We start from the raw sequence: 26,630 nt of genomic DNA, 5'->3' as shown, positions 1-26,630 counted from the left end.
TTGCTATGGATTTTATGACTGATCTCCCTCTCAGCGGGGGAAAAACTGTGTTATGGGTTGTTACTGATTTGTTTTCCAAGCAAATCCATTTAGTTCCATGCGCAGGGATCCCCTCTGCTCAAAAAATGGCCCGCCTCTTCGTTACACATATCTTCAAATTACATTCGTTTCCGCGCAAAATAATCTGTGACCGCGGCAGTGGCTTTGTTTCCAAGTTTTGGAAAGCATTCCTCAAGTTGGTGGGGGTTGAACAGGGATTGTCTACTGCATACCATCCTCAAACCGATGGTCAAACTGAACGTGTAAATGCTGTCCTTGAATGTTATTTACGCTGTTATGTAAACTACCACCAAGATAACTGGGTAGAACTGTTACCTTTTGCAAAATATGCCTACAATAATGCTGTACATCAATCTACAGGTTTTAGCCCATTCTATGCAGTGTATGGACAGGATTTCGGTCCTGTTACGCCCAAAAATAATGTGGAGGGGGAGGGAGATCCTGACGTTGCTTCCTGGGCACACACCCTCCGTACCACTTGGCCTTGGCTCGTTAGCAATCTCGACCGAGCCAAGCGCAAATACAAAGCACAAGCTGATAAGCATCGTTCCCCCGGGGGCGAACTGCGAGTGGGTAAATTAGTCTATCTTTCCACCAAAAACCTACGTTCCACCCGTCCGTGCCTTAAACTCAATGCTAAATTCATTGGCCCTTTCCCAATCACACGGGTCATAAATCCTGTCACGGTGGAATTAGCTCTCCCGAAAACTCTGAGGCGTGTGCATCCCGTTTTCCACATTAGCCTCCTGAAACCCCATACGGCCTCTCCACAATGGCATCCCGATCCGCCCCCCGAACAGCCCATTATGGTGGGGGGGGAAGAGCACTTCGAAGTCTCCAAAATCCTTGACTCCCGTGTTCACCATGGCAACCTGCAGTACTTGGTCCGTTGGAAGCACTTCCCCCCTGCCTACGACGAGTGGGTTCGTGCACGAGATGTCTCCGCCCCCAAACTAATTGATGCCTTTCACACTGCCTACCCGGACAGACCATCCCCCTAGCCGACTGGGAGGGGGCCTTAAGGGGAGCAGGATGTCAGGCTGCTATCTCGGTTTCAGTATTGTTTCTGTGTCGGTACTGTACTGTCTAGCCTCAAGGCCGACCACACATACCAAGGCCTGGGAATACTGCTCCTGGGAAAGTTGCCTCTGTCTGTGTATGCTGATGTTGTATAATCTCCCGCCATTTACTGCCTTATATTATCGTTCGGCTAGTAAGACTCTCATAGCTGCCATAGTTCCCTGTATGCACTGTATTGCCTTTTTGACCAGTAAAAGCCATCTGCTTGGATTCTATATGACTCTGTGGTGATTTCTGGTTCGAAGGGTCAGGAGCTTACATGTTTCAGATTTCTAGTTGGTTCCAGAACCCTAATTCTGTTTATTGAAAGTCTCGTCCTGTTGATTGTATTGACCTTGGTTGTAATTGATTCGTTGTAATCCACCTTGAGTCCCAGTGAGAAAGGCGGACTATAAGTAATGTAAATAAATAAAATGCTTCTTCACAATGCCTTCTCAAGGTGGGGGGCACATACAATTTCTCTCCTTTGATGGACTATAGTGCTATAGTGCAGCCACATGTGGAATACTGTGTACAGTTCTGGTTGCCATATCTCAAAAAGGACATTGCAGAGCTGGAAAAAGTACCGGAGAGGGCAAGCATAACAATTAAGGGTTTGAAGCACTTTTCCTATGAGCCTGGGACTTTTCAGTTTAGGAAAAAGGCAACAATATGACAACAATATATTAAATTATAGGGTGGAGAAAGTGGATGGAAGGAGCTTTTTCTCCCTTTCCCATAATACTAGAACTTGGGAACATCCAACTAAGTTGATAGACAATGGGTTGAGGACAGACAAAGGGAAATATTTCTTTACTCAACAAGTTATTTAAATGGTATGGAAATCACTACTAGTGGACATAGCGATGATTAAAAGCATAGATGGCTAAGAGTGAATTAGGCAGATTCATAGTGGAGAGGTTCATCATTGCCTGCTAGCCATGGTGATTAAAGGGAACCTCAATATGCAGAAGCAGCAAAACTTTGAATACCAGTGCTAGGAGGCAGCATCAGAGTAAAGCCTTGGCTACTATGCCCTACTCTCTGGGGCAGTATTTTGGCCATTGTGTGAAATTGGATGCTGGACTGGATGGGTCACAGGTCTGATCCAGCAAGGCTCTTCTTATATTCTACGTCCAAGCCAGACATCAACTCATAGTGACTCAAAGTCAAATCAGTGGTTTGAACTGGAGGCTAGAGGACATGTGTGTGAGAGTGAAAGAAGGCAAGTGAAGTTACTTAGCATTTTATTAGATGGAAGCCTTACTGAAACTCAGACTCCTGTCTAGGGAGAATTTTCTTTTCTGAATTCCAGCTATATAACCAACCAGCTTCATGCTTCTGGGTAATAGGATCTAGCCCACAAAACAGAGCATTACTTTTAGTTTAATGTTGCAGGGGGGAGGAGTAGACTTTTCTGTTAGTTGGGTCAGGCATCATTCTGCATGTAGCATGGGAAGTAAAACACACATAAGCTCAATTGTATGTCCCGCTGAAATAAATTACACTCATTTTTACGTAGAATACAGAATGCCATGCTTAAAATATGGTACAATTTGGCAGTATATTTTACAATCCAATATAAGTACTTTTAATAAACTAAAACAATTGTGTATTAGGAGTATAGTGTCACCTGTTTTTCACTAAACTATAGTGGCCACTCTCAGTTATAGTCAGCCCCCTCCCCATCCATCCAACATTTTGGGATACTACGCTCCTTTGATCAAAATCCCTACCATCCCATGGCTTTTTTCAATTTCAGTTAAGTAATCACTGGAAGGCTACTATGTGTACCTGCCTTGCAATGTCAAGCTTTAACCTGTTACTAAGCAAAAGAAGGCTCTTAACATAATGACTCCCTTCATTGAAGTCCCTGAGGGTGTGGAATTTTAGACCAAGCATGCCAGATGGTGCCATGTCATCATTTTGCAATCATTAACCTTTGTGTTCAAGTTTGGATATTAAAATACAATTTCTTTTAAAAATGTATCCCTATTCTCAGGGCATTCTAAAAAGACAATTCAGTAAGAGAAAGATAGTTAAGGAAAGAAGCTAGAATGAATAATTTTACATTTCTCTACTCCTTTAGAAAGCTATGGTTTAAATCTTTTGCATGCTTATGGAAAGCGTGTCATAATATCAACGAGATTGCTTCCAATTACCTCTGATGCAGAGCCCACTGTTAAATCTTCCTCCAGACCATAAAAGCTAGAGTCAACTGGGGAGAAAGAAGGAACTCCTGCAACCGAACAGAATATATACAGGATAATTGTTATTAACTGTTCAGAATGGCAGGAAGTATAAATCACTTCAGAATACAAATAATAATAATTTTGTACTGCTATTTTTTCTGTAAAGGGACTTTTAAACAGAGACAGCTGTTCGAGCACTAGGATAATCTGCTTGTCTAAGATTAGTTAATGCTTTGTACAACACTGCTAAGAAGGTGAGAAAACGTTTTCTGACATTTGACCACGTGTATTCAAATAAACTACAAGTTCACTACATATTGCAAAATTTATAGACGGTGGAAAGACATTATGAGGCCATGTAACTAACCATCAGGCAGCATATAGATAGCCTGTTTAAATTTATAGTCCATATTGAGCAGAGATTTCTTTCTGGTTTCCAACCTTTTAGTCAAAGTTCTCAAATACCAAAGTGTATCTGGGGTATGGGGGATTAGACACAGAACTGAAACAAAGGTGTAGCACGGGGGTCCCCAATCTTTTAAGCCTGCAGGCGTCTTATGGAATTCTGGCATAGGATGGTGGGCTCAACCAGAGAATGGCTGCCACAGAAGATGAAGGCAATCACAGAATGGCTGCCACAGGAAATGGAGACAATCACAATATGTCAGAGAGTAGGGTTGCCAGTTACCTACTGGGGCCAGGAGATCTCCTGCCCCCAGCTCGCATTGCCTGCCATCACTCCAGCAGCTATTGAGAGAAAAATAAAGCAAAAAATCTCCATTGTTACTTTCAAAGACAATCTTGGAGTGACATCATGCCTCTCTAGGAATTGCCTGAAATCACAGAGTTTCCAGCAATTTCCAGAGCAGCATGACATCACTTCTGAGTTTTCCCAAGTGATGCAATGCTGTGGTTCTAACAGCACTCCCTCATCTCCCTGTCCCCCCTCCCACAGACTCCCTATGTAGGGTTGCTAGGTCCCTCTTCGCCACTGGTGGGAGGTTTTTGCGGTGCAGCCTGAGGAGGGCAGGGTTTGGGGAGGGGGGGACTTCAATGCCATAGAGTCCAATTGCCAATGCAGCCATTTTCTCCAGGTGAACTGATCTCTATAGCATGGAGAACAGTAGAAATAGCAGGAAACCTCCAGCTAGTGCCTGGAGATTGGAAACCCTAACCCTATGAGACAGTGATGCTATGCATAACTGTAATAGTAACTCTTCAGCATTTCGGGCAGCTTTTAACTGAATGCCTTTTTAAATGAACATTTTGTTTAAAAGTATGTTCTTGCTTACACACAGAAACCCTTTAGTCATGCAGTGAAGAGCTTGTACTGTGGTTGTTGCTGCTGCCAAAGCATTTTTTAAAAATCTGCACAGCCAATCAGATCTCCAGTGGCCAATTAGAAGCCCCACTGGGCAAAAGGTCTCACCTGGCTCCACCCAGTTTCTAAAAACACTTGGTGGGTGCTAGGAAAGGTGTTGGCAGGCACTGTCACACCTACAGGTGCTGTGTTGGGAACCCCAGGTGTAACATATGATGGAAGCCCTCACATCTATGCCCATACATGCACATGTCCTGCTCATGTCCTGCCCTTTTCAGCATATGACAATACACTTAGGGGGATCTCCATCACAGGATATATTCTACAAGGGTGAAAGGCAGGTTTGAGCTTGAGGCTTACTCCCTTACTTCCCACCGGGTATGACTTTGAAACTTGGGCTGGGTGTAAGCTGGCAATGGACAATATTTTCCAGGTTTTCCTTTAAAAAGCTTTTGGTGCAAACATCATTTTTAAAAAGAGGAGTGGAAGTCCCATTTGGGCAGTGCAGCAACACTGGATTCTCAGCATCATTGCAAAAAGACCTTGGTCTTACAGCAGAAGGTGCTTCAGTCGCTTGAGTTTTCCCTTTATTATACCATGGGCTTATGAGAGGCTAGGAAAGGACAAAGACAGGCCACTTCCACACAATGGCTGTTTTGCACATTCTTCCACATTTTGGTGCAGGTGAAATTGAAATTAGGGTTCCTGTAGCAATTACTATGTCACTTTCCTTTTAAAATCTGGTAATGCTGCCCCCAAGGACAAGATCCTACTATATGGCTACTTAGAATTATACTACTACTACTTAGAAGTACCTCTCTTTCAATATGCTCTCTCTGCATTTTTGTATGTATTCATTTTGAGCCTAATTGCTACAATAATTACTTTCTGTTCTCTCTTGGCTGGCTATTTTTTTATGGCACTGAGGAATAAAAGGTGATTTAGGCAGAAGGGCTTAAGTTCTGTTTATTTTACTTTGTAGCAAGCAAAATCGCCTCTTAATTTTTTTATTTTATTGCTACTGTGATTAATAAATATAAATATGATTTAAAAATGGGTGAAAGATCAATGACACAAAGAAAGCCTCTAATCTTAGGACTGGATCCAGCCAACTTTTTTGCTCAATCATTCTCCAGTCCTCTTCCTTATTATGACCCCCCCCCCATCCCTCAAGGTTATTGTCCATACCGGTCCCATGATTCCTAGCATAGCCATTTTGGGTGGTCATGTGGATCCTCTCCTCCTTTTGTCACCAACAAAAAAGCTGGTTGGATCCAACCCTTAAGCTCTCCTTAACAAGACCTGTCTATCCTTTTTTATACCACCTTTCCTCCAAGATCAGCTCTCCTCCCATTGTTTCCCCTGACCAACCCCGTGAACCATGAGAGAAATGGTCAGCTGGGAGAGAACAGGAAACAACTAAAAAGGCTCCTAGGAGAACATTCTAAAGGGACACCAGACCTAGGAAGTGTCAATAGTGTCCACCTGGGACAGTTTGGCACTGCAATCACATTCTCAGGTGTTTTTTTTTTTAAATCATTGCATTTCAGGTCGGGAATTTTTTTTTTGAAAAATGCAGAAAATACTGGAATGCCATCTGTTGATCATGAAATCATCTGGATTATCTGTAAAAATAAGTAAATGAGTTGTGGTGATTCCACATCAAATGGCTAGTGTAAAACCAGTCACAGATGGAGCTTTATGTCTCATCCTACTTTTGTGGGCAGGGATGAGAATAGGTGTATCTTTTGTCAATAAACTGCTGCAATAAGAAGAGCTGACTGCTGAGGGCAAGCAAGGGGCACAGCGGGACCAGTGTGCTCACATCTGTTGCAAAAAGGTGCCACCTTTGCTGTTCTAATCGGTGCTTCAATTTGTAAAGCTGGGCAAAAGATCAGGAAGTTCAGTTTACAACAAAGCACCATAGCATCTACGTGTGGTGCATGGGTGTTTGTTGTCCACCATGGTACTCAAAAATCCAATAAAAAGCTGATAGAAAATCTGTAATTCTATTTTTTTTAAAGAAATTAAACATGCACCAACTGGTTTAAATGAAATGTATTTTGATGTGTATAGGCTTAGGATACTTTAGGCTGCTTCACACTGGAACAACTCCGTATCATGGTCCCACCGGCATTGTGAACACACAGTGACAAGAAAGCATCCAAGACAATTGATTTTCTGTGTTGTTGTTTCATCTAACTTCACAAAACAGTGAAAAGCATCATACATCCCATCATTCTGAAGGCCTATCTAGAATTGAGAATGCACATGTGCATAGTCTTTTAAACACGGATATATTTTTACTCACTTGGTGTTTGCTTTGTATGTTCCTGATCCTCTGGACTGTAGCCATAATTTTCATTTCCACTGTCACTCCTTGTTTCCAAATTTCGAGTTGCGGCTTTCTTTTTCACTGAAGCATTTCTAGAAAATAAAAATTACTTACATTTGAATCCGTGTTATTTGAAGCCATGTTATCTGTGCAAGCAAAGAGTGCCACCCTTCAACCCTTTGGGTTTTGCAAGCATCCAGGCATTGTCATAAGGCTCACCACGACCCCTGCTCAGCAGCTCAGCAGAGTGAGTGTCTGTTTAGCGTAACTATTAATTCCAGGGAGCATGCACTGGGGACAGAAATGAAGCACAACTGCTCCTGACTGAAGGTGCTCTCCTAAACCGGCTTATTCAGAAGCACACCCCGTTTTCTTCAGTGGAGACGATTCCCAAGATGCTTTCAGCATTGCAGCCTGAGTCAACTCAACTTGGCCTGTACAGTCACTTTGGCAGGAGTCCTGTCAGCTTCACAGAAGGCTTTAATTTAAGCAGTTTTTGCTCCAAGTTAGTGTATGAAAGTAATATGTAAGTATTTTGGGCAGGGACCAAAGCCTTCAGGTTAGGGACCCACTGGACCCACAGCATTTTTAAGCGGAAGTACTAAGATTTAAAGTATTTCACAGCCTCCTTCTGCAAATCACCTGCCAGAGCCAATCCAGTGGCATTTAAAGGACGGTCCACAGGCCCAGGTGCTCTGTGTGCTCACGGTACTCCGATGCCTTTTCTCTCTCAGCAGGATTGGTCACTGTCCTATCCTCATGCAACTGCATCAGCTCTCGTACTGCCTTCCCTCAACTGGCTGTAGAAATGAAGAAGAGTCCTTGTGCCACTTTCCCCCACCGCCCCCTGTTCTTAATGTCCATATGATAGTGTAAGCCACAAAAGGCGTGTAGAAATTATGGCTATTCAGGTTTTGAAGAGTTGCCGAGGAAAATCAGTAAGTCTGATCACTCCTGAAGTAGAACTTGACCCAAAGCCAAGGTGCCCAGAGCTCATTGTAAAGAACGTCAGTGCTTTCAATGAGAGCTAGCCAGAATTCTCAACAGAAATTTGACAGGAACTGACAAAATGTAAGTTACTGACATTTATTTCTTTAATATGTTTATCAGTCACCTTTCCAGCAAATAGTCAGCATAATGCACCTATCTGGAGCTTCTCCCTTTGGGAGGGACTATGGCTCAGTGGTATAGCGTCTGCTTGGCATGCAGAAGATCCCAGGTTCAATCCTCAGCATCTCCAATTAAAGGGACTAAGTAGGTGATGTGACCCTGAGTAGACAATACTGACTTGATGGACCAAGGGTCTGATTCAGTATAAGGCAGCTTCATGTGTTCACTGACTGAAAGGAATGCTCTGCAACTCCTTATTTCTGCCCATTTGCTCACTCACTCAGCTTTTAACTTGAGGTCCCACCCAGAGGGAGAGTGACAGCTATCATCTGTCCCGTGATGCTTAAATGATGCTGCCACTAACATCTATGGTGAGGGAAATAGGAAGCAATGGTAACTGCTGCTTCTCATCCTCCCCCACTGCTATTTACTATCATTGTTCACCTGCCTGTTCTCACTCACTGTGGGATGATGGTGGGCATCAACATGAGTGGAAACAGGAGGAGAAGTCATCATGCCACTGTGAAGGAAATGGTGGATAGGCCACAATTGTAGTGAAGAACTGGACATGAGGATTGTGGAACAGGCCCAGGAGCCCACTCTTCATTTTGCCTGAGGGTTCCCGGGTCTCTGAAATCAGCTCTGGGCAACTATTCTGAGCAAGATTATTCCAAAATATGGGTGCCATCTCTAAGAATTAGGGTTGCCAACCACCAGGTACTAGCTGGAGATCTCCTGCTTTACAACTGGTCTCTAGCTAATGGAGATCACATCACCTAGAGATAATGGCCACTTTGGCAATTGAACTCTATAGCATTCAAGCCCCTCCCCTCCCCAAACCTCACTCTCCTCAGGCTCCGCCCCAAAAACTTCTTGGAGGTGGCAAAGAGGGACCTGGCAACCCTACTAAAAATGCCCTGTTCCATGTACTAATGGACCTCACCTCCCTAAATGAGGTAGAACTCAAGGAAATGTGGAAGAGCATGGTCAGGAATGTATGGGGAAATGTGGCCTTTAAAAGCACCAGTCAAGCTAAGATGAATAGGACATAGATAGCAATTGGATAGGGCTAAGTTTGGGCTTTGTTATCCTCTTTCTTCTTCTGCCATCAGTCGACTTTCAAATCTTAGAGGATTACTGTTCATGTTCCTCAAAAGTAAATGCAAACAATAACCTTGTCTAGTTTGTGGGCTTCCTAGAGGCACCTGGTTGGCCACTGTGTGAACAGACTGCTGGACTTGATGGACCTTAGTCTGATCCAGCGTGGCTTTTCTTATGTTCTTAACCCTTGCAATCACTGGCACAAATGGGTTGGTTGACACATTACAGTATTGATTAGCAGGCCCTTCATATTGATAAAAGGGCTCTCATATTTTTAAGCCTTTACAGCCCTAAAATAAACAAAATTGTGCTCCAAGTCAGTTTCAATGGTTTTAAACTTTTTAGAAGGTAGATACAATTATTACCAAGCACTTTTTTATATAAAGGCTGCTTTAGAATAATTCTTAGAAAACAGAATAGGCCACCTAACTTGCTTGCCATTCCATCTCAATTAACTTGTGTCCCTTTCTTTGCCACAGAAATCCAATACTCCAAGACCCTATGGAATTGCCACATCTGCCATAACCTTTACTGTAGCTCAAAGGACAGAGCTACTCTGGTGCACAGTGACCTCCTGTGGTAAATGTGCAAATACTAAATATTAAGGCTACTGCTACAGGAAAAGCCTGCATCAAAACAAGCCTTTATGGAAGTCCTGTGCTAAAGTTTAGAGGACGACTGGTACACTCAAAGCACGCAAGCAACTCCATTGGCTTCATGGAGACTACTCACATTCTTATTCAACAACTATGCTTTTAGGTGATGTGGTGTATGAAAACTGGCTTCATATCCAGAGGATTTATTTCTTTGTCAATTGCTGAGACTTAACTTACCTTGGACTATAGAAAATAGCTGCCTCTAAATGTGTTACTTGGTTAGCAATTATTTTCCCCACATTTCAATTTCTACTCTAGGAAAAAAATGCTCAGTGTTCTGATTGTATCCTGTCATACTGCCAGCAAGCATGAATGGCCTCTGAATGCACCCACTGCATTATCTAGATTCCCATCCCATTAACTAAGTTTCTGAGTGGGGAGTATACCGTACTTGATAATGTCTCAGCCCTTATTGCAGCCCTTATCTATGGGAGTGCTATGTTTAATCTTTCTGCCTAGGCTGGGCCCTGTGCAGATAGACAAATACACACAACAGGACCAGATGCAGCTATGATATAGAGTTCTGCAAACCCAGAGTAATCCCCAGGTTTTCAACAGGGAAAATCTTTTTAAAAACTGATGTGGGGCTACAGTCCTCATCAAGTTAATAGAGACATCTGGGCTTATGCAAAAAATATGCTATATTTCACACAAAAACATGATAGCAAGAGCTGCCTAGAGCATATTGCCTCCCCCATCCACCTACTTCTCTCCTGCCCCCTTCATTGTGCCAGCAAGCTTGGAGGGTGAGCAGGTAGGTAGGCACAAAATGGGAGGAAGCTGATTCACTCGGAGGGAGAGGCAGGTGTGTGGTTTGGAGGGGGCAGAGAAACCAGAGCAGGCGGATAGGTGGTGGGGAAGCCAATGTGCAGGCAGGAAGGGTGAGGGAAGCCAGAATGAGCAAGCAGGGAAGGGGAGGGAAGCTGAAGTGGGTAGGTGAGGGTAGCAATCTGGAGCTGCAGTGATTAAAGGAGGTGGAGATGGGAGGACAAGCCAGTGGAAACAGGAAGGGGACCTTTCCTCCCCCAGGAGACCTCACAAGTCTTCACTTGTGAGAGTCTAATTCTGCAAGGTGCTGAACATAGTTCTTATTGGAATTATGTTTAAGTTAAAATAGCAAAGTTGCACAGTCATCAAAGCATGGTATTGCATGCAGTAAATGAACTCCAAGCAAGTATATTGCAAAAAGGTTTTTTAAAACCTTACATTTATTGAGGTAGATGTAATCAATTTATTTCCATGTTGGAATTGAAAGGCGAGAAAGAAGCCTAATCTAAAGAACAGTGACCAGCTAACCCAGTAGCATGGATTCTACAGGAGAGACCTGTAGACGTATCCTGTTCTGTGCAGGACCATAAGGAGAGAGAATACAAAGCCAAAGGAAGAGAAGGAGGAGTCAGAGAGAAGCTCTCAGGTTAGAAAAAGAGGCATCTCATTCATTAAGAAAGTGACACACATACCCATCTAGTAGCACTCCCTAATGTCCGGAAGGGTCGCCAACCTCCAGGTACTAGCTGGAGGTCTCCTGCTATTACAACTGATCTCCAGCTGATAGAGATCAGTTCACCTGGAGAAAATGGCTTCTTTGGCCATTGGAACCTATGGCATTACAATCCCTCCCCTCCTCAAACCCCGCCCTCTTCAGGCTCCACACCAAAGCCTCCTGCTGGTGGTGAAGAGGGACCTGCCAACCCTAATGTCCAGGCATGCTGAGTCGCCTTACTCCAACATTTCTAATATGCAGTTCAGGCCTACACCTGGTTGTAACAGGTCTGGCAAAAGCTCTGCTTGTGCTGCTGTAGCTACAATAGCATCCTTAGTGAGCGAGAGGTGGAACATAGATAAGGTTGCCAACCTCCAGGTGCTAGCTGGAGGTCTCCTGCTATTACAACTGATCCCCAGCCAATAGAGATCAGTGCACCTGGAGAAAATGGCCGCTTTGGCAATTGGATTCTATGACATTGAAGTCTCTCCCCTCCCCAAACCCCGACCTCCTCAGGCTCCGCCCCAAAAATCTCCAGGTATTTCCCAACCCGGAGCTGGCAACCCTAAGCATTGCTAACCAGTTTTGCCCCCTCTTATTCAACTCCCCTCTCACTTTTTTGCTTCTTCAAATGTACTCTTTCTATAAGCCTGGGGTTCATATTACATTATTCTGGGAACAACTCTAACCCCTCTCCATTCTCCTCCATGACCCAAAAAAGAGACAGTGGTCTTGCAGAGAGGGGTTAAAGTAAGCTGATATGGAGTATCACTAGAAAAGGGACTAAAGTGGTGCCTTCCATTTTCTGCTTTGAGGAAAAGCAATTTAAGTTACTTTTACCCTGCTTGCAAGTGCCAGAGTTGCAGTGCAGATGCTGCCACATTGACAGCCATGCCAGCTGCCACTACCTGGGGCAAGAGGGACAATGGGTTGGTTTGCATTGGCAGCTGGTGATCACCCTTCTACTGTATAATACACTACGTAAGCACAGCTAGATTTGAGTTCACTATAGGGTTGCCAGGTCCCTCTTTGCCACTGGCAGGAGGTTTTGGGGGCAGAACCTGAGGGGGGCAGGGTTTGAGGAGGGGAGGGACTTCAATGCCATAGAGTCCAATTGCCAAAGTGGCCATTCTCTCCAGGTGAACTGATTTCTATCAGCTGGAGATCAGTTGTAATAGCAGGATCTCCAGCTAGAACCTGGAGGTTGGCAACCCTAGTTCAGTAGCAACTCGAAGACCAACAAAATTTTCAGGGCATAAGCTTTTGAGATTCAAAGCACCCTTTGTCAAATACTACATAGCACAGGATTAGACTGTGAGAGCATTTTTCACAAGGCTTAAAGCAGTTCTTATTGCAATGAACTTTGTACTACAAGTGGACGAGTTGCATTTGTCGAAATCCATGTTCACATTTTCATGAGCAAGATCAGACATTTATATAAATAATACACCAAAGGCTCGACAGCAATTAAAGCTTCAAATATGAAAGCTTCTGAAATCATATAAATGTTACAGGATGGCATTGAACTCAGCAACTTAGATCCATTTAAGTTATTAACCCCAGCACAGTTACATACATATCTACTTTTAAACTCATTGAACATTTTGAAAGAATACCAACATACTGTAAGGGAAATGCAGTGCAAATTTTGTCATCTATGTAGCAATTACCAATAAGTGGAACAAAAGTGAGAATTAGCTTACCGCATCTCCTTCTGATAGTTGGACTCTGTGAAAAGAAAAAGCACAGGCCTTTTATTGTGGAAAAGTAGCATAACAACTTACTGGAAAATTATATTCAGACTTTCCTAATGCTGATCTCTTTTAAATATGGAAAGTTGCTTTAGTACACAGAGGGAGATTCTGCATCCACAGAAATTATCAGTCATTTCAATAGGCAGAGAAGACTGCTTAGCCTTGCTCCTCCAGTGAAATGGACAAGAAACCTTTCCTAGGCATGAGAGGCTTCCAGTTCATGCTCTTAAAGTACTCCTCTTTGCCTTTTTGCATGCAACTGGAAAATCATTTACTCTTAGGGCTAAAATGCAAGATATGTTTGTTTGCAAGTTGTCTCTGTGTACACTGTTTTGATCAGTCACACATCAGCTCAAACGATGGACTTTTATACATGGCTGGTTCCCTCGTGATCACTCCCCTCTTGACTACTTTGGGGCTTTGTTTTGATTATGCATACATCTCCCGACCTTCAGAGACCGCCTTGCTCTCCCCACATTCTCTGGTTGCCTGGCTAAACAGCATCCGGAAAACGCAGGGACAACAGGTGGAGAGAGTGAAGTGACCTCTGAAGGTCAGAAAATGCATGCATAATCAAACAAAGCCCTGAAGTAGTGGGGGGGGGGTTGACCACGAGGTAAAACAGCCATGAATAAAAGGCCAACATGCCCTTAAAAGCTTCAGAAGCTGATTTTGCTAACGACAGGCAGAAGGGCTTTTTTTGTGGTGGTACTCTGGGTAGTGGTCCTGACCTTGATGGCCCAGGCTAGCCTGATCTCGTCAGATCTCAGAAGCTAAGAAGGGTCAGTCCTGGCTAGTACTTGGATGGGAGATCACCCGGGGATGCCAGGATCACTGTGCAGAGGAAGGCAATGGCAAACCACCTCTGTTAGTGTCTTGCCTTGAAAACCCTACTGGGTTGTCATAAGTCAGCTGCAACTTGATGGCATTTTACACACACACTCCTGATAATGAGTACTGGCATCTCGGAGTTCCTGCTCCCCTCCCCAGCATTTTTCCCGAGCCTGAAGAAACTCAGTGGGAAGTTATTCACATAATTTAGAGCTGCAAGTGCTTGGACTACTCCGTGTGATGGGGTGGAAGCTTAAGCAGTTTGAAGGAAGCTTAAGCAGTTTGCCTTTAAACCTCATTGCTTTTATCTACCACATCATCAATTGTTAGGGATGCCAAACTCCAGGTGGGACCTGGGGACACCCCAGAATTACAAGTCATCTCCAGACTACAGAGATCAGTTCCCCTGGAGAAAATGGATGCTTTGGAGGGTGGACTCTATGGCATTGTAACCCACTGAGGTCCCTGTCCTCCCCAGGGCCCATCCCTGGAAATGACAATCTTACCCCTCACCCCGCCAGTGGCAGAAGAGACCTGGCAACCCTACCAATTGCAGGTGTTAAAAAGTAAGGTTTAACGGGCTAATTTTTAATACATACTGCAAGCCACAAGAGGGAACAACAACAATAACCATCACCGTTGGTTTTTATACTCTGCTTTTCTCTAACTTTAAGGAGTCTCAAAGTGGCTTACAATCGCCTTCCCTTCCCCTCCCCACAACAGCCCCCCCCCATTGTGAGGTAGGTGGGGCTCAGAGAGTTCTGAGAGAACTGTGATTAGACCAAGGTCTCCCAGCAGGCTTCATGTGTAAGAGTGGGGAAACAAACCTGGTTCACCAGATTAGAGTCCACCACTCATGTAGAGGAGTGGGGAATTAAACTCGGTTCTCCAGATTAGAGTACTACTCTGCTCTTAACTTCTATGCCAGAAGAGCCCCTCTGTGTGCTAAGCACTGTACCTTGTATTGTGATTCATAACTCAGTTCTTATACACATTATTACTATTGAATAAATTAATGGTAAATCCATTTCTGAAATGTTATACCAAATATATGGCAACTACTGCTAGCAATTTTTTCTCTTAAAAGCCAGTTATTTTTTATGCATTCCTAGTCTTCTGCCATCCTTTCTATTATGTAATGTTTAGGATTAAAGATGTATAGCCAGTTTACAAACAGCCCACTCACCTTTCCTTCTTCTGCAGCAGTACACAATAAGTAGAATAATAAGGATCAGAAGAAGAAAACCAACAACAGACAATACAACTGCTAATATTATAACCTGGATGCGTCCATCATCTTCATTTGTGTCAGATTCTACTAGATAAAATTAATAATTATTAAACAGTGCAGTAAATGAACATTTTATGAGCACTATATGTATTGCTTTATTAATTTTAGCCAATTACCCTTAGTCGATTACTCATTTTCAACAGTGGTGGATCACATTCCTTAAAGATGGCTTCTATGATCTTTTTTATCAGATTCATTTTTCTTTTATGTTCCATCCTTTCTATGTTATTTTATCACAGTCAAATCCAAGTTATTTGTCTTAGGAGGCACCAGCCATGCCAATGATTTCCATTCAGTTTTATTAAACTTATTTTGAAACTATTATAAGCAGGTCTGTCTTTAAGAAAGTAAAATCATAAGAAGAGCCCTGCTGGATCAAATCAGTAGGCCATCTGGCCAACATCCTTTTTCACACACTGGTCAACCAGTTGCCCCAAAGGACCAACAAAAAAATGTTTTGAAGCCCATTAATGGAGACATTTGGGAACTAATTTATGGAGAAACTGGAGGGGGTGAACTCAGTGCCTAACCCTAACCCTAACCCTCCATAAATGAGGCATAATCAAAATGAAAATGAATGGAAGAAAGCCGAAAATTGTTCTCTGGCTTTAACACCAAATACAATGCATAATAATACAAAGCATATATTGCCTATATATAAGGTTTGTGAATAGCAGTGATAACAAGTAAATAAAACAATTAAAACGGACATTCTCCTGTTAGCCCACATTTGCCTAGAATGTTACATATTAAACGGTACATCTTAAACAGTTCAAATATTTAAAGCCATTTAAAAATTGAGTGTACTGAAGTAGAATTTATGCAAAAATCCCTAAGGAAAAATTATCAGTATGCAGCCACTAGAATCCATTAAGAGTCCGTTAAGAGTCATACTCCATGAACTGCAAAGTTGCGGTTGGATAACAGGAAACATATAGTCTGAAGAAGCCAGCAAAACAAGATAAAAACCGGGGTCTTGTCATATTATATTTGGTAACGCTCAAGCTGTGCACAGCAGTGACAGCAACACTCAGCTGGGCAGGCACAGCAGCGATATCTCTAAGGAACCTTGCCCGATTGGCAAGTAATGATCAGCTGACTACAGGAGCAAGTGCATCTCTTTGGCTTTCGTGGCGCGAAGGATCCACGCAGCTGCGTTGAATTTAATGTTTTAAAAAAATCCCTGGCGAACCACGCTACCATACAGTGGATTACAATATAATTAAGATTTTGATCTTCAAACGGCACAGGACTGCAATGGCATAGGATCTCCTTGATCTCAGGGGACTCTGTGCGTACTGTTTACAATCCATACCCGTTTGTTATATAATGTGTAATTGTATGAGAAATAGCTCACCGTATCATTATTTTGTACGTTGGCATATTGTTTTGTATAAGTAAGAAAGTACCTCAAGAGTAGTAAAATTAATTCGCATTCTAGTGGCTGCGTACTGATAATTTTTCCTTAGGAATTTCTGCATAAATTCAAAAATTGAGAGCAGATTGTCAAAATGCAAAATGAATTAAATTACTCTCAGGTACAGGAAAGCCAGCAACTCCAGGGAGAATTAGTGATGTACAAGTATATAAAAAAGGAGATTATTGATGAATTAATGAAAGCATAACAAATATGCCTTTCATATTTTTTTCAAATTTATTAGAAACATTTAATCTTACAATAAAAGAAAAAGGGGGGAAACTAGATATAACATTACTTTAAAAAAATCAAATACTGGTGGTACAAATTATTTTAAAAAAACCCACCTAAAACAGCGCTAATATAACTAAAATACCCATAGCACTTAATCAAATAATACTCTATTTGTCTATTTAACTAAAATCCGCAGCATTATTACATCACTCCCTCTCTACAATTTACATATTAGAATGCTTTCTCCATCCATAAAATTGTTGAATTCCAGCGAGCATCAAGTTCTTTGGTATTTTTATCGTTATTATAGTACGTCAGCTTAATTAAGGCATAGGTTTCTTTAACCTTGTTGAGCCAATTATTTAAATCAGGGAATGTATTGCTTTTCCAGTTTCTCGCAAAATCTGTTCTAGCAGCTGTTAACATATGCAGAAACATAACTTGAATATCCTTTGGTACATTTATAAATCACAAATATAACTAATACTCCATACAAAAAAATGACCCTGTAAAAAACTCCCCCCCCCAAAAAAAAAAAACTTCTTACAGCTATGTGAAGTGGGAGCAAAAAACAATCAGGAAACTCTGTATGAGAGAACAAATGACTATTTTCAACATTCCAATAATTAAAACAGTTGTGGTTCCCCAACCATGACAACTTGCTGCTGCACAACCATTTTCTCTGGGGAAAATACAATAAAGGGTGGTCCTTGAGACCTCAGTAAGTACATAGCAATTGCATTTTGTGACATCTAGTTTTCTTTGGTTTTGAGTTATTCCATCCCACAATAGTAACCAAAGAAGCACAGATGAGACTATTCACTTACTTGGAGGAGGATACACAACAAGTGTCATAGTAGCAGATTGAGGTTTAGAGAGCGCAAGTATGGCAGCTAAGCAAATCACAGTGGAATTGGTCACTGGAGTCAGGGTCAAGATGCTCTCTTCATTGTACAAGCCATTAGATCCTTGACTCTGGTTGGTAATGTAATCTGAATTATCTACTGAAACATTATTTACCATCCAGGTAATGTGTGGAGCAGGATCCCATCCAACAGCTTCACAAACTATTTCAATTGTTTGGTTCTCTCTTACTGTCAAGTTGTGATCTTCGATATTCAAAGATCCATTAACTGTTGGACAAAAGATGGTTTTCTTCCTTCAGAATAATTTATTTTACAGTGTTCATAGTTCTGGTTTCATTATACTCCGTTATGAAATTGCACAAAAAATATTGTTACTTTTTTTTCTAAAACAGATTAATTTAAATAATTTTTCATTGTCTGTTCAAGTAACATCCCAAAGGTAACTTCAGATACAGAAGCAAAAATACTGATAACATTGCAGACATGCTGATATCGCTCTTTCAAAAAAGAGATCCACATACTATTTTTTTTTCTTTTATTGCCACCTTAAAATCATGCCATTTATTTTGACTGAGCAATATTTTTAGAAAGGTAACATTTTGCCTCTTTGGTGCAAATGTATGGAAGCAGATGACACCTTTCTGAATGCATTAGCTAAAATTGTGATTGACAGCATTGTTTACACAAGCAGTACATCAGCTATATGTAAATAATGTTTCTTGCAATGATTCCCAACTGCTGCTTCAGTATCCACCAATCACAGAAATTTTGGGGAGGAGTTACCAAGGTGCAAATCGCTGGGGTGGTTGGAGACTGCTAGCTGAAGCACACAAAAAAAGAAAGAAAAAGATGCAAACAATGGATGGATCCTCGGAGATAATGGTGGATCTTGTGAAAGATTCTAGCAGTTTGGGCCATGGTCAGCAACACAGCCAAGGGCATAATTTCATCTCCTAAAAAGGTTTGGTTTTGTTGTTTTTCTTGCAACTGAAACGACGAAGAAGGGAACCAAACCAAACCCAAAAACCAGGTTAGGAACCTAAAAGGTTGAGCTATCATAAAACAACAAAATAGTACTTTCTTTGTTGTGTGCACAAATTCATAAAAAGATTCAAAACCAAAGCCTCATCAAGGTATAAAAGGCACCATATATTTAAAAAATACAGTTTGGTAGCACACATAAATCATTGTAACCAGATGTGTTTCAGCCTTAAGGCTTTCCTCAGTGGTCACAGAAAATTTATAAACTTGTAAAAAATAGGTAAAGGTCCCCTGTGAAGCACCGGGTCATTCCTGACCCATGGGGTGACGTCACATCCCGACGTTTACTAGGCAGACTTTGTTTACGGGGTGCCTTCCCCAGTCATCTTCCCTTTACCCCCAGCAAGCTGGGTACTCATTTTACTGACCTCAGAAGGATGGAGTCAACCTTGAGCTGGCTACCTGAAACCAACTTCCGTTGGGATTGAAGTCAGGTCGTGAGCAGAGCTTGGACTGCAGTACTGCAGCTTACTACTCTGCCCCACAGGGCTCTTTTATACACATAGACAAGGATAAGCTGAGGCTATTGTATTTTGGTCACGTCATGAGACGACAGGAGTCACTGGAAAAGACAGTCATGCTAGGAAAAGTTGAGGGCAGCAGGAAAAGAGGAAGACCCAACAAGAGATGGATTGACTCAATAAAGGAAGCCACAGCCTTCAATTTGCAAGATCTGAGCAAGGCTGTCAAAGACAGGACATTTTGGAGGACTTTCATTCATAAGGTCGCCATGAGTCGGAAGCGACTTGACGGCACTTAACACACACACACACACAAGGATAAATATAGTTATTTTTCATGTCAGAGCAGGCTGTGTGTAAAACTTGATATTATTATAATGATGAGGGATCTAAAAGAACATTTTTATATGAGGCCTGAATTTGTCAAGGAGCCCCCATCCATCTGCTATGTAAGTGCCACAACCATACTGGTCATGGCTGTAGTTCTAGTCATAACGTGTGTCCATGTCCTTCGGTAATACTTGAGCAGATATGGGAGCAGAATGATGGTTTGGGTTTGTTCCAGAGTTTGTCCTCTGTTTGGAGGCCCACTCTTGCTGGTGGGTAGCCATTCTAAATTAGTGAGGTTCCTGATGCTGTGAAAAGGTCATTATTCCTACCTCTATATTCTCATGTGATACACAGCAATGTCACAGACCTACTGCAGCCACGTCCAGGTCATGATCTTTTGGCACAGTGGTTTAATTATTTTCCTGCATTCTTATGTGTGAGAATGTATGTCTGTCAACTGAGAATTCACTTTATGCATATGACGAAGTGGACTCTGCAGTGCACAAAATTTTATGCCACAATAAATGTATTAGTCTTAAAAATGCTACAAGCCTTTAAAAGAATTTTGAGAGAACAAAATATAGAAGAAAAAGGAAATAACATCTACATGGAACATGTACTATTCTTGCCATAAGCCTATAGTTAGGGTTGCCAGGTCCCTCTTCACCATCGGCAGGAGGTTTTTGGGGCGGAGCCTGAGGAGGGCAGGGTTTGGTGAGGGGAGGGACTTCAATGCCCTAGATTCCAATTGCCAAAGTGGCCATTTTCTCCAGGTGAACTGATCTCTGTCGCCTGGAGATCAGTTGTAATAGCAGGCGATCTCCAGCTAGTACTTGGAGGTTTAGAAAAACAGTACAGGAAACTGTGTATACACAAAGTGCAAATTTTTATAAGCTACTGAGGTGAAACATAGACCATATACGTGACATATACACAACACAATTATATACAATATGTACAGTTCACACAAAAAATGTAGAGGAAGTTCCAAAGGTCTCAACTGAGTACCAAATGAATGATAATATTGTAATCCTTGTGTAAAGTTCATATAGAGCCACAATCATCGATGTGGCTCTATATGTACACAAGGATTACACATTTTTTGTGTGAACTGTACATATTGTATATAATTGTGTTGTGTATATGTCACGTATATGGTCTATGTTTCACCTCAGTAGCTTATAAAAATTTGCACTTTGTGTATACACAGTTTCCTGTACTGTTTTTCTAAACCTTTTGGTACGAGTACAGAGGTGCCGTTTTTCTCCCCAGTACTTGGAGGTTGGCAATCCTACTACCTATAGAGTTTTTTGTACATAAAATGCACCAATGAAAACATACACACCTTGAACAGAAAGAAATGCATACTGACTGCCACCCGGCGTCTGGATGCTGCATTCGACTTTTCCAGAATTATTCAGCTGAACATTGTATATTATCAGCTCTGAGGTAAACTCGGTACTTCTGTTGTACCCTTGTTGACTGTAGCTCTTATCTGTTATTATTACCGTTTCAGGATAAATTATAGATAGTACAGGCTGCCCTTCAAAAAGCCATATCAAAATTTGCCAGCCTTCTGACACTGTACAGTTAAAACGGGCCTCCGTACCAACAAGTGCTGTTACATTGCTGGGGCCGTCTTTGATGGAAGAGCCAAACCCAGGATCTGAAAAGGAGAAAAAACAGGAGGCACCGTTAGGCCAAGACCTAAATAAAGATGTCTCTAGATCAGTGGTTCCCAACCTTTTTTTGACCAGGGACCACTAGGACTTTTTTGTTCGATGCAGGGACCCCAAGGTTCAAAATAAAAATCCCGAGGATTTGAAAATAAACTTTAATCATAACTGTTAGTTAAACATTAAACTTAGAATAATATTTGAATATATATTTTTATAATAGAGAACTTTTAATTGAAAATATTAATTTATTGTGGGTTTATAACTTTGTTTCACGGACCTTAATTTAGTTCTCGCGGACCCCTGGGGGTCCACGGACCCCCGGCTGGGAACCAGTGCTCTAGATTATCCTGCACATTTGTTATGCTAACAGCTATAAAACGTACTTGAAAGTGTTTGATACCTGACTAGCGTTAAAACTTTAATCGAAAGAAAAAAAAGAGTCAGTGATCCATTTAACTTGGTTAGCGCTTTGGAAACACAAAGGGATACCAGATAAGGATGAAAAGCCCTGTGTATGTCAGTAATAAAAAGCAAGCAGTGATTCTGTACTATACAGATGCCCTGCAGATGTGCTTGAACACAATGGGCGAAAACGCCCGGTCGCTGGAGCCTCCTTTCTTCCCTGTTCCAGCCAGGATGCAGCCAGGATCGAACGCACGTCCGTGCGTTCGATCCTGGCTGAATCCTGGCTGGAACAGGGAAGAAAGGAGGCTCCAGCGACCGGGCGTTTCCGCCCAATGTGACCTGCTGAGCAGCAAATATGGGTCAAAGTACACAGTACATGCTAATAAGTACTGATGTGCCCTGATGATTTTTTTTCAAACGAACTTTGAAACAGGGAGAGGAAACAACTAGGAGAGCAGTTTGAGGAGGTAAAACAAGGAGCAGGGAGCAGGGCAAGGATTTGGTGACACCTTTCCTTTAGTGTACCATTTTCCTGCTGTAAGTAATCTCTCCCTTACAATTCCCATGGCTTGACTTAGAAACAAAAAACAAAAAAGCACCAGGGCATTTTACATGTGTTAGCTGTCACCAGTTTTTCTTACTAAAATCAATGGGACGACATTTAAATGTAAAAAAATGCTATTTTTTAAAGGTGTATCTTTCTACATCAGACAAGTGAAATATGCACAGTTTGTTTTAGATTCAAATTTATTTTATTGCTCAATGAATAAAAATATAATTAGAGGGGGGAGGAAAAGAAAGAGGGAGAGAGGGAGCTTAGCACACAAAATGGCATGTTTGTGAAATTTTTGAAATTTAGATGGATATACAACTTAGGGCTTTTCTGCATGGGTTTCCCTCTGCCCCCATCAGTTCAGGCCCCATAGTGCTTCAGTCTATCCCCTGATTTCCGCATGTATTTTTGTGCCTTTAGTTTTCACTTTGATTTTATTTGTTTCTTGGTTTGTTTGTTTTTCCCGTTTTTCTGAGATCACCTTTACCCCAATCTTTTTCTGGTAGCTGATTTTGAGTCACCTTTTTCCTTGTGCATACTGTTTCTGTCGGTTTTCTTTGTCCTGCCCGCTCCTACACACCTCAAACCCACTTTTTGATTATTGGACTGTTGTCATCGTCAACCCACTCCCTCCATATAATTTTTTTTAAAACGGCCCTAAAATATTGATATATTGTTGTACTGAAAGTTGAGAATTCAGAGAACATGTTTAACCTATCAGCACAATGCTATATTGATATAACAATATTTTAGGGCCATTTTTAAAAGGGGTACTGTGACACCACCTATGACGACAACAGCACCTGCCCTTGAAAATCCTGATTATTCAAGGCATGCGTGGAAGAAAATAAACTGACTCCACAACTCTGAAAATGCAGCAGGAGGGCAGATGTGCCCAAGGCAATTCCAATGCTTGTAGATCGACTGCCAAGAAAATCAGGAGCAAGTCAAGTGTGCAGAAAGGCCCTTAGTTTTAATAAAATAATTATTACACTTTTACCCAGTGTTAGAGATGGCACAATTTTAAGCAGGTCTACTGAGAACTATTTCCCATGCGGTTGCCAACCTCCAGGTGATGGCTAGAGATCTCCTGGGATTACAACTGATCTCCAGGCGACAGATATCAGTTTACCTGGAGAAAATGGCTTCTTTGGAAGGTCAACTCTATGGCATTATATCCTATTGATATTGTTCTCCTCCCCAAACCGTGCCTCCTCATGCTCCACCCACAAAATCTCTAGGTATTTCTCAATGTGGAGCAGGCAACCCTATTTATTTCACAGGCTTACTCTTAGTATAGAAGTATTCTTAGTATTACAGGCTGACCCACATAAGCATTCTTCACTTCTGCTATTTTGGGGAAATAGGAAAAGATGAAATAGAAACCATCAATGTGGAAACCAAAAGGAAGTTGTTTTTTTAAAAATGATCTGGCCTTAAAATTTGTTTTTTAATTAGGTACATTTTTATCCCTCTGTCAGCCCTAGGAGAGTTGGGGCAGTTTGAACCACTCTTGCATGGTCGCACAAGAACAGTTGGATCATAAAAGGCTTGCTTATAGGTGTGTTTTATGCTTTATTTGGGTTGGGGTACAGGTGTGGGGTACATTGTGGTTGCCTAGCCACCTTGGGGCTTTCAGGTGGGTTTCATCTCAGCATATTATCTTACCACTCCTGGAAAGAAGTCTGCTGTTCTATCGAAGTTTCTAGCTGGGAGTTCAGGAGAGGCCCTGTTTCTTCTCTCCCCTCTCCTGCCTTTACACTGGGTTTATGTTAGAAGGGGAAAAAGTCTACGGAGGGGAAACTTGACAGAGGTTTACAAAAACATGCAGAGGGTGGAGAAGGTGGATAGAGAGAACTTTTTCTCCCTCTCTCACATTAGAACTCAGAGGCACCCAATGAAGTTGATGGGCAATAGGTTCAGACAGACAAAAGGAATCACTTATTTACTCAACTAATAATCAAACTGTGGAATTCATTGCCAGCAGATGTAATGATGGCAGTGAGCACAGATGGCTTGAAAAGGAAATTAGTGGGATTCAAGGAGGAGAAGTCCATCAATAGCTTCTAGCCACAATGACTAAAGGAAGCCTCCATATGCAGAGGAAGCAAACCTCTGAATACTAGTGCTAGATGACAGCATAGGGTTGCCAACCCTGGGTTGGGAAATATCTGGAGATTTGGGGGGTGGAGCCTTAGGAGGGCAGGGTTTGGAGAGGGATAGGACTTCAGTGCCATAGAGTCCAATTGCCAAAGTGGCCATTTTATCCAGGTGAACTGATCTCTATTGGCTGGAGTTCAGTTGTAATAATGGGAGATCTCCAGCCACCACCTGGAGGTTGGCAAGCCTATGACAGCATCCGGGAACGCCTTGGCCTCTATGACCTATTTCTTGGCCCTCCAGGGCAACTGGTTGGCCACTGTATGACCATGGGACTCTGGACTAGATGGACTAGTGGTGTGATACAGCAAGGCTACTTTTATGTTCTTACATTCTTAGACAGATTGCTTCTAATACAAATCACCTGGAGGACCAGGTCATAAACACTGCCAGGACTGCATTCTACCATCTTCATCAGCCCCGGCAACTGGCTGCCTACCTGTCCTGCACCGATCTAGCCACTTTGATCCATGCAACAGTCACCTCCAGGTTAGACTACTGTAACTCACTCTACGCAGGGCTGCTTTTGAGCCTGACCCAGAAATTTCAACTGGTCCAGAATGCAGCGGTACGGGTCCTTTCTGGGACCCCATGGAAGGCACATATAACACCTGTGCCCAGCAAGATGCACTGGCTCCAGATTGAGTACTGGATTCCCCTCCTTTCTTCTCCCCTTCCCACTCACCCACCAACTAAACCTTAATCTGTTTTAGCAGTTGTGATTACTTTGACAAAAATGTAACCGCCCCCCCGCAGTGGCCATTTCACAACACTTCTCACAAAATGGAGTGCAGATTTGGATCCACAAAAGAAAAGTGGGGAGGGATTCTCGGCTACACACACACTGCTGCAACTGGCTAGAACAGACGGTTCAAACCAATAACACTGTTAAAGAAAAGAAAAAGAAAAGAAAATTCCGTAAGAGTGTTATCGTTTTAAGCATGTTTGTATTTTAAATTTAAAATAAAGTTAAAAAGAATATCATTAATTGGCTTTGACTGTGTCTTCCATAAAATTTGTAACTCTGGTCCCTGGCATTAATAAAAAAAAATTAAACTAGAGTGGGGGTGGCTGCCTTGGCTGGTGAGCCCTCAGCGGACTCACCAGCCCCGATCTGGACTAGGGGAGGGGTGGCTGCCATGGCTGGTGAGCCCGCTGCCCTCCCCCACTCCAGAAAGACAGGGAGAGAGAGAAAGAGGGAGAAAGAGAGAAAGGGGACGGGAGAGAGAAAGAAAGAGGGAGAAAGAGAAAGTGAGAGGATGTGGGATGTGTAAAATTTTAATTAATTTATTCTAGCATATTAGAAAAATGTTATTTTTCTATTATATTTGTAAGCTGTGGTTATTTATATAAGTCAGTAGAAAATAGTCCTGTCTAACTTAAACTGAACAAAGCAGGTGATTTTTCGTATCTGGTACAGGATATCACCAAATAACAGATGAGATCATATGCATGTGACCACAAAGATGAAATCAAAGTTAGGGTGGATTTGAGAGGAGGAGATATTCAAATCCTCTTAAAACAAAGAACTCTGGAAAAGTATAAATATGAGGAATAGGCGGAGTCTGTTAGGAAACTTTCACTTTTGAACCCGAAAAGGGCTGAAATGTCTTCCTCTTTTGCCTGGCAAAATAAAAAAAGCTTTTTTCTCCCTTTGCTTCTTAAACCTGGCGTCGTCTCTGCTTTGTGATAATAAAATCTGGTCACAGAAAAAAGTGTATTTACATCCAACAAGGAGAGAAAGAAACAGAAAGAAAGCAAGGGAGAGAGAGGGAAAGAAGGACGGCAGAGGGTGGCTGGCTGGGTTTGCGGGGTCGCCGCCACCCCAGGAATCCCAGGAAGGGACGGCGGAGGAGGGAGCGGGGGCTGGCTGCCTCAGCTCTGCGGGCCGGAGAAAAGCCCCCCATGGTTGCATACACGAACTTGCTGAAAGAAGCCTCCTTCTCTGGGCCCCCTTGCCGGGTTTTTTATTTTTTTAATTTCCTGCTGATCTGATGTAATATTGATATATCATCAAAGCACATCAAAATACTAATCAAAATCGCAGAGAGATCCAGCAGAGCCTAGAATTCTGCACTTGCTCCCCCTCCGCATTAAATCATCTCCAAAATGCAGGGAGGGGGAGCAAACATATGATCCTAGCCTCCGCTGCCTTTCTCTGTGATTTTGAATAGTATTTTGGGTGATTTGATGATATAGCGATATTACATCAGAGCAGCAGAAATAAAATTTTAAACACAGCGAGGGAACCCAGAGAAGGAGCCGACCAATGCGACCACGAGCTGCCTCCA

The 26,630-nt window shown here is 42.2% G+C and overlaps 1 protein-coding gene across 1 annotated transcript in view; it reads right to left on the bottom strand.

Moving 5' to 3' along the window:
* IGSF5 (immunoglobulin superfamily member 5) overlaps positions 1-26,630 on the bottom strand; it is a 49,900-nt gene that overhangs the window by 17,967 nt on the left and 5,303 nt on the right. Inside the window, exons 2-7 of the mRNA XM_056858230.1 lie at positions 20,888-21,249; positions 17,672-17,977; positions 15,089-15,220; positions 13,021-13,045; positions 6,944-7,059; positions 3,282-3,358 (exon numbers count right to left, since the gene is read on the bottom strand). Coding sequence (XP_056714208.1) covers positions 3,282-3,358; positions 6,944-7,059; positions 13,021-13,045; positions 15,089-15,220; positions 17,672-17,977; positions 20,888-21,249 — 1,018 coding nt within the window. The remainder of the gene's footprint in view (positions 1-3,281; positions 3,359-6,943; positions 7,060-13,020; positions 13,046-15,088; positions 15,221-17,671; positions 17,978-20,887; positions 21,250-26,630) is intronic.

The sequence above is a fragment of the Euleptes europaea genome, chromosome 12 (genome assembly GCF_029931775.1).
Source record: "Euleptes europaea isolate rEulEur1 chromosome 12, rEulEur1.hap1, whole genome shotgun sequence".
NCBI classification, from domain to species: Eukaryota; Metazoa; Chordata; class Lepidosauria; order Squamata; family Sphaerodactylidae; genus Euleptes; species Euleptes europaea.
The sequence above is the reverse complement of the archived record's forward strand: the minus strand, read 5'-3'. Positions and strand labels throughout refer to the sequence as shown.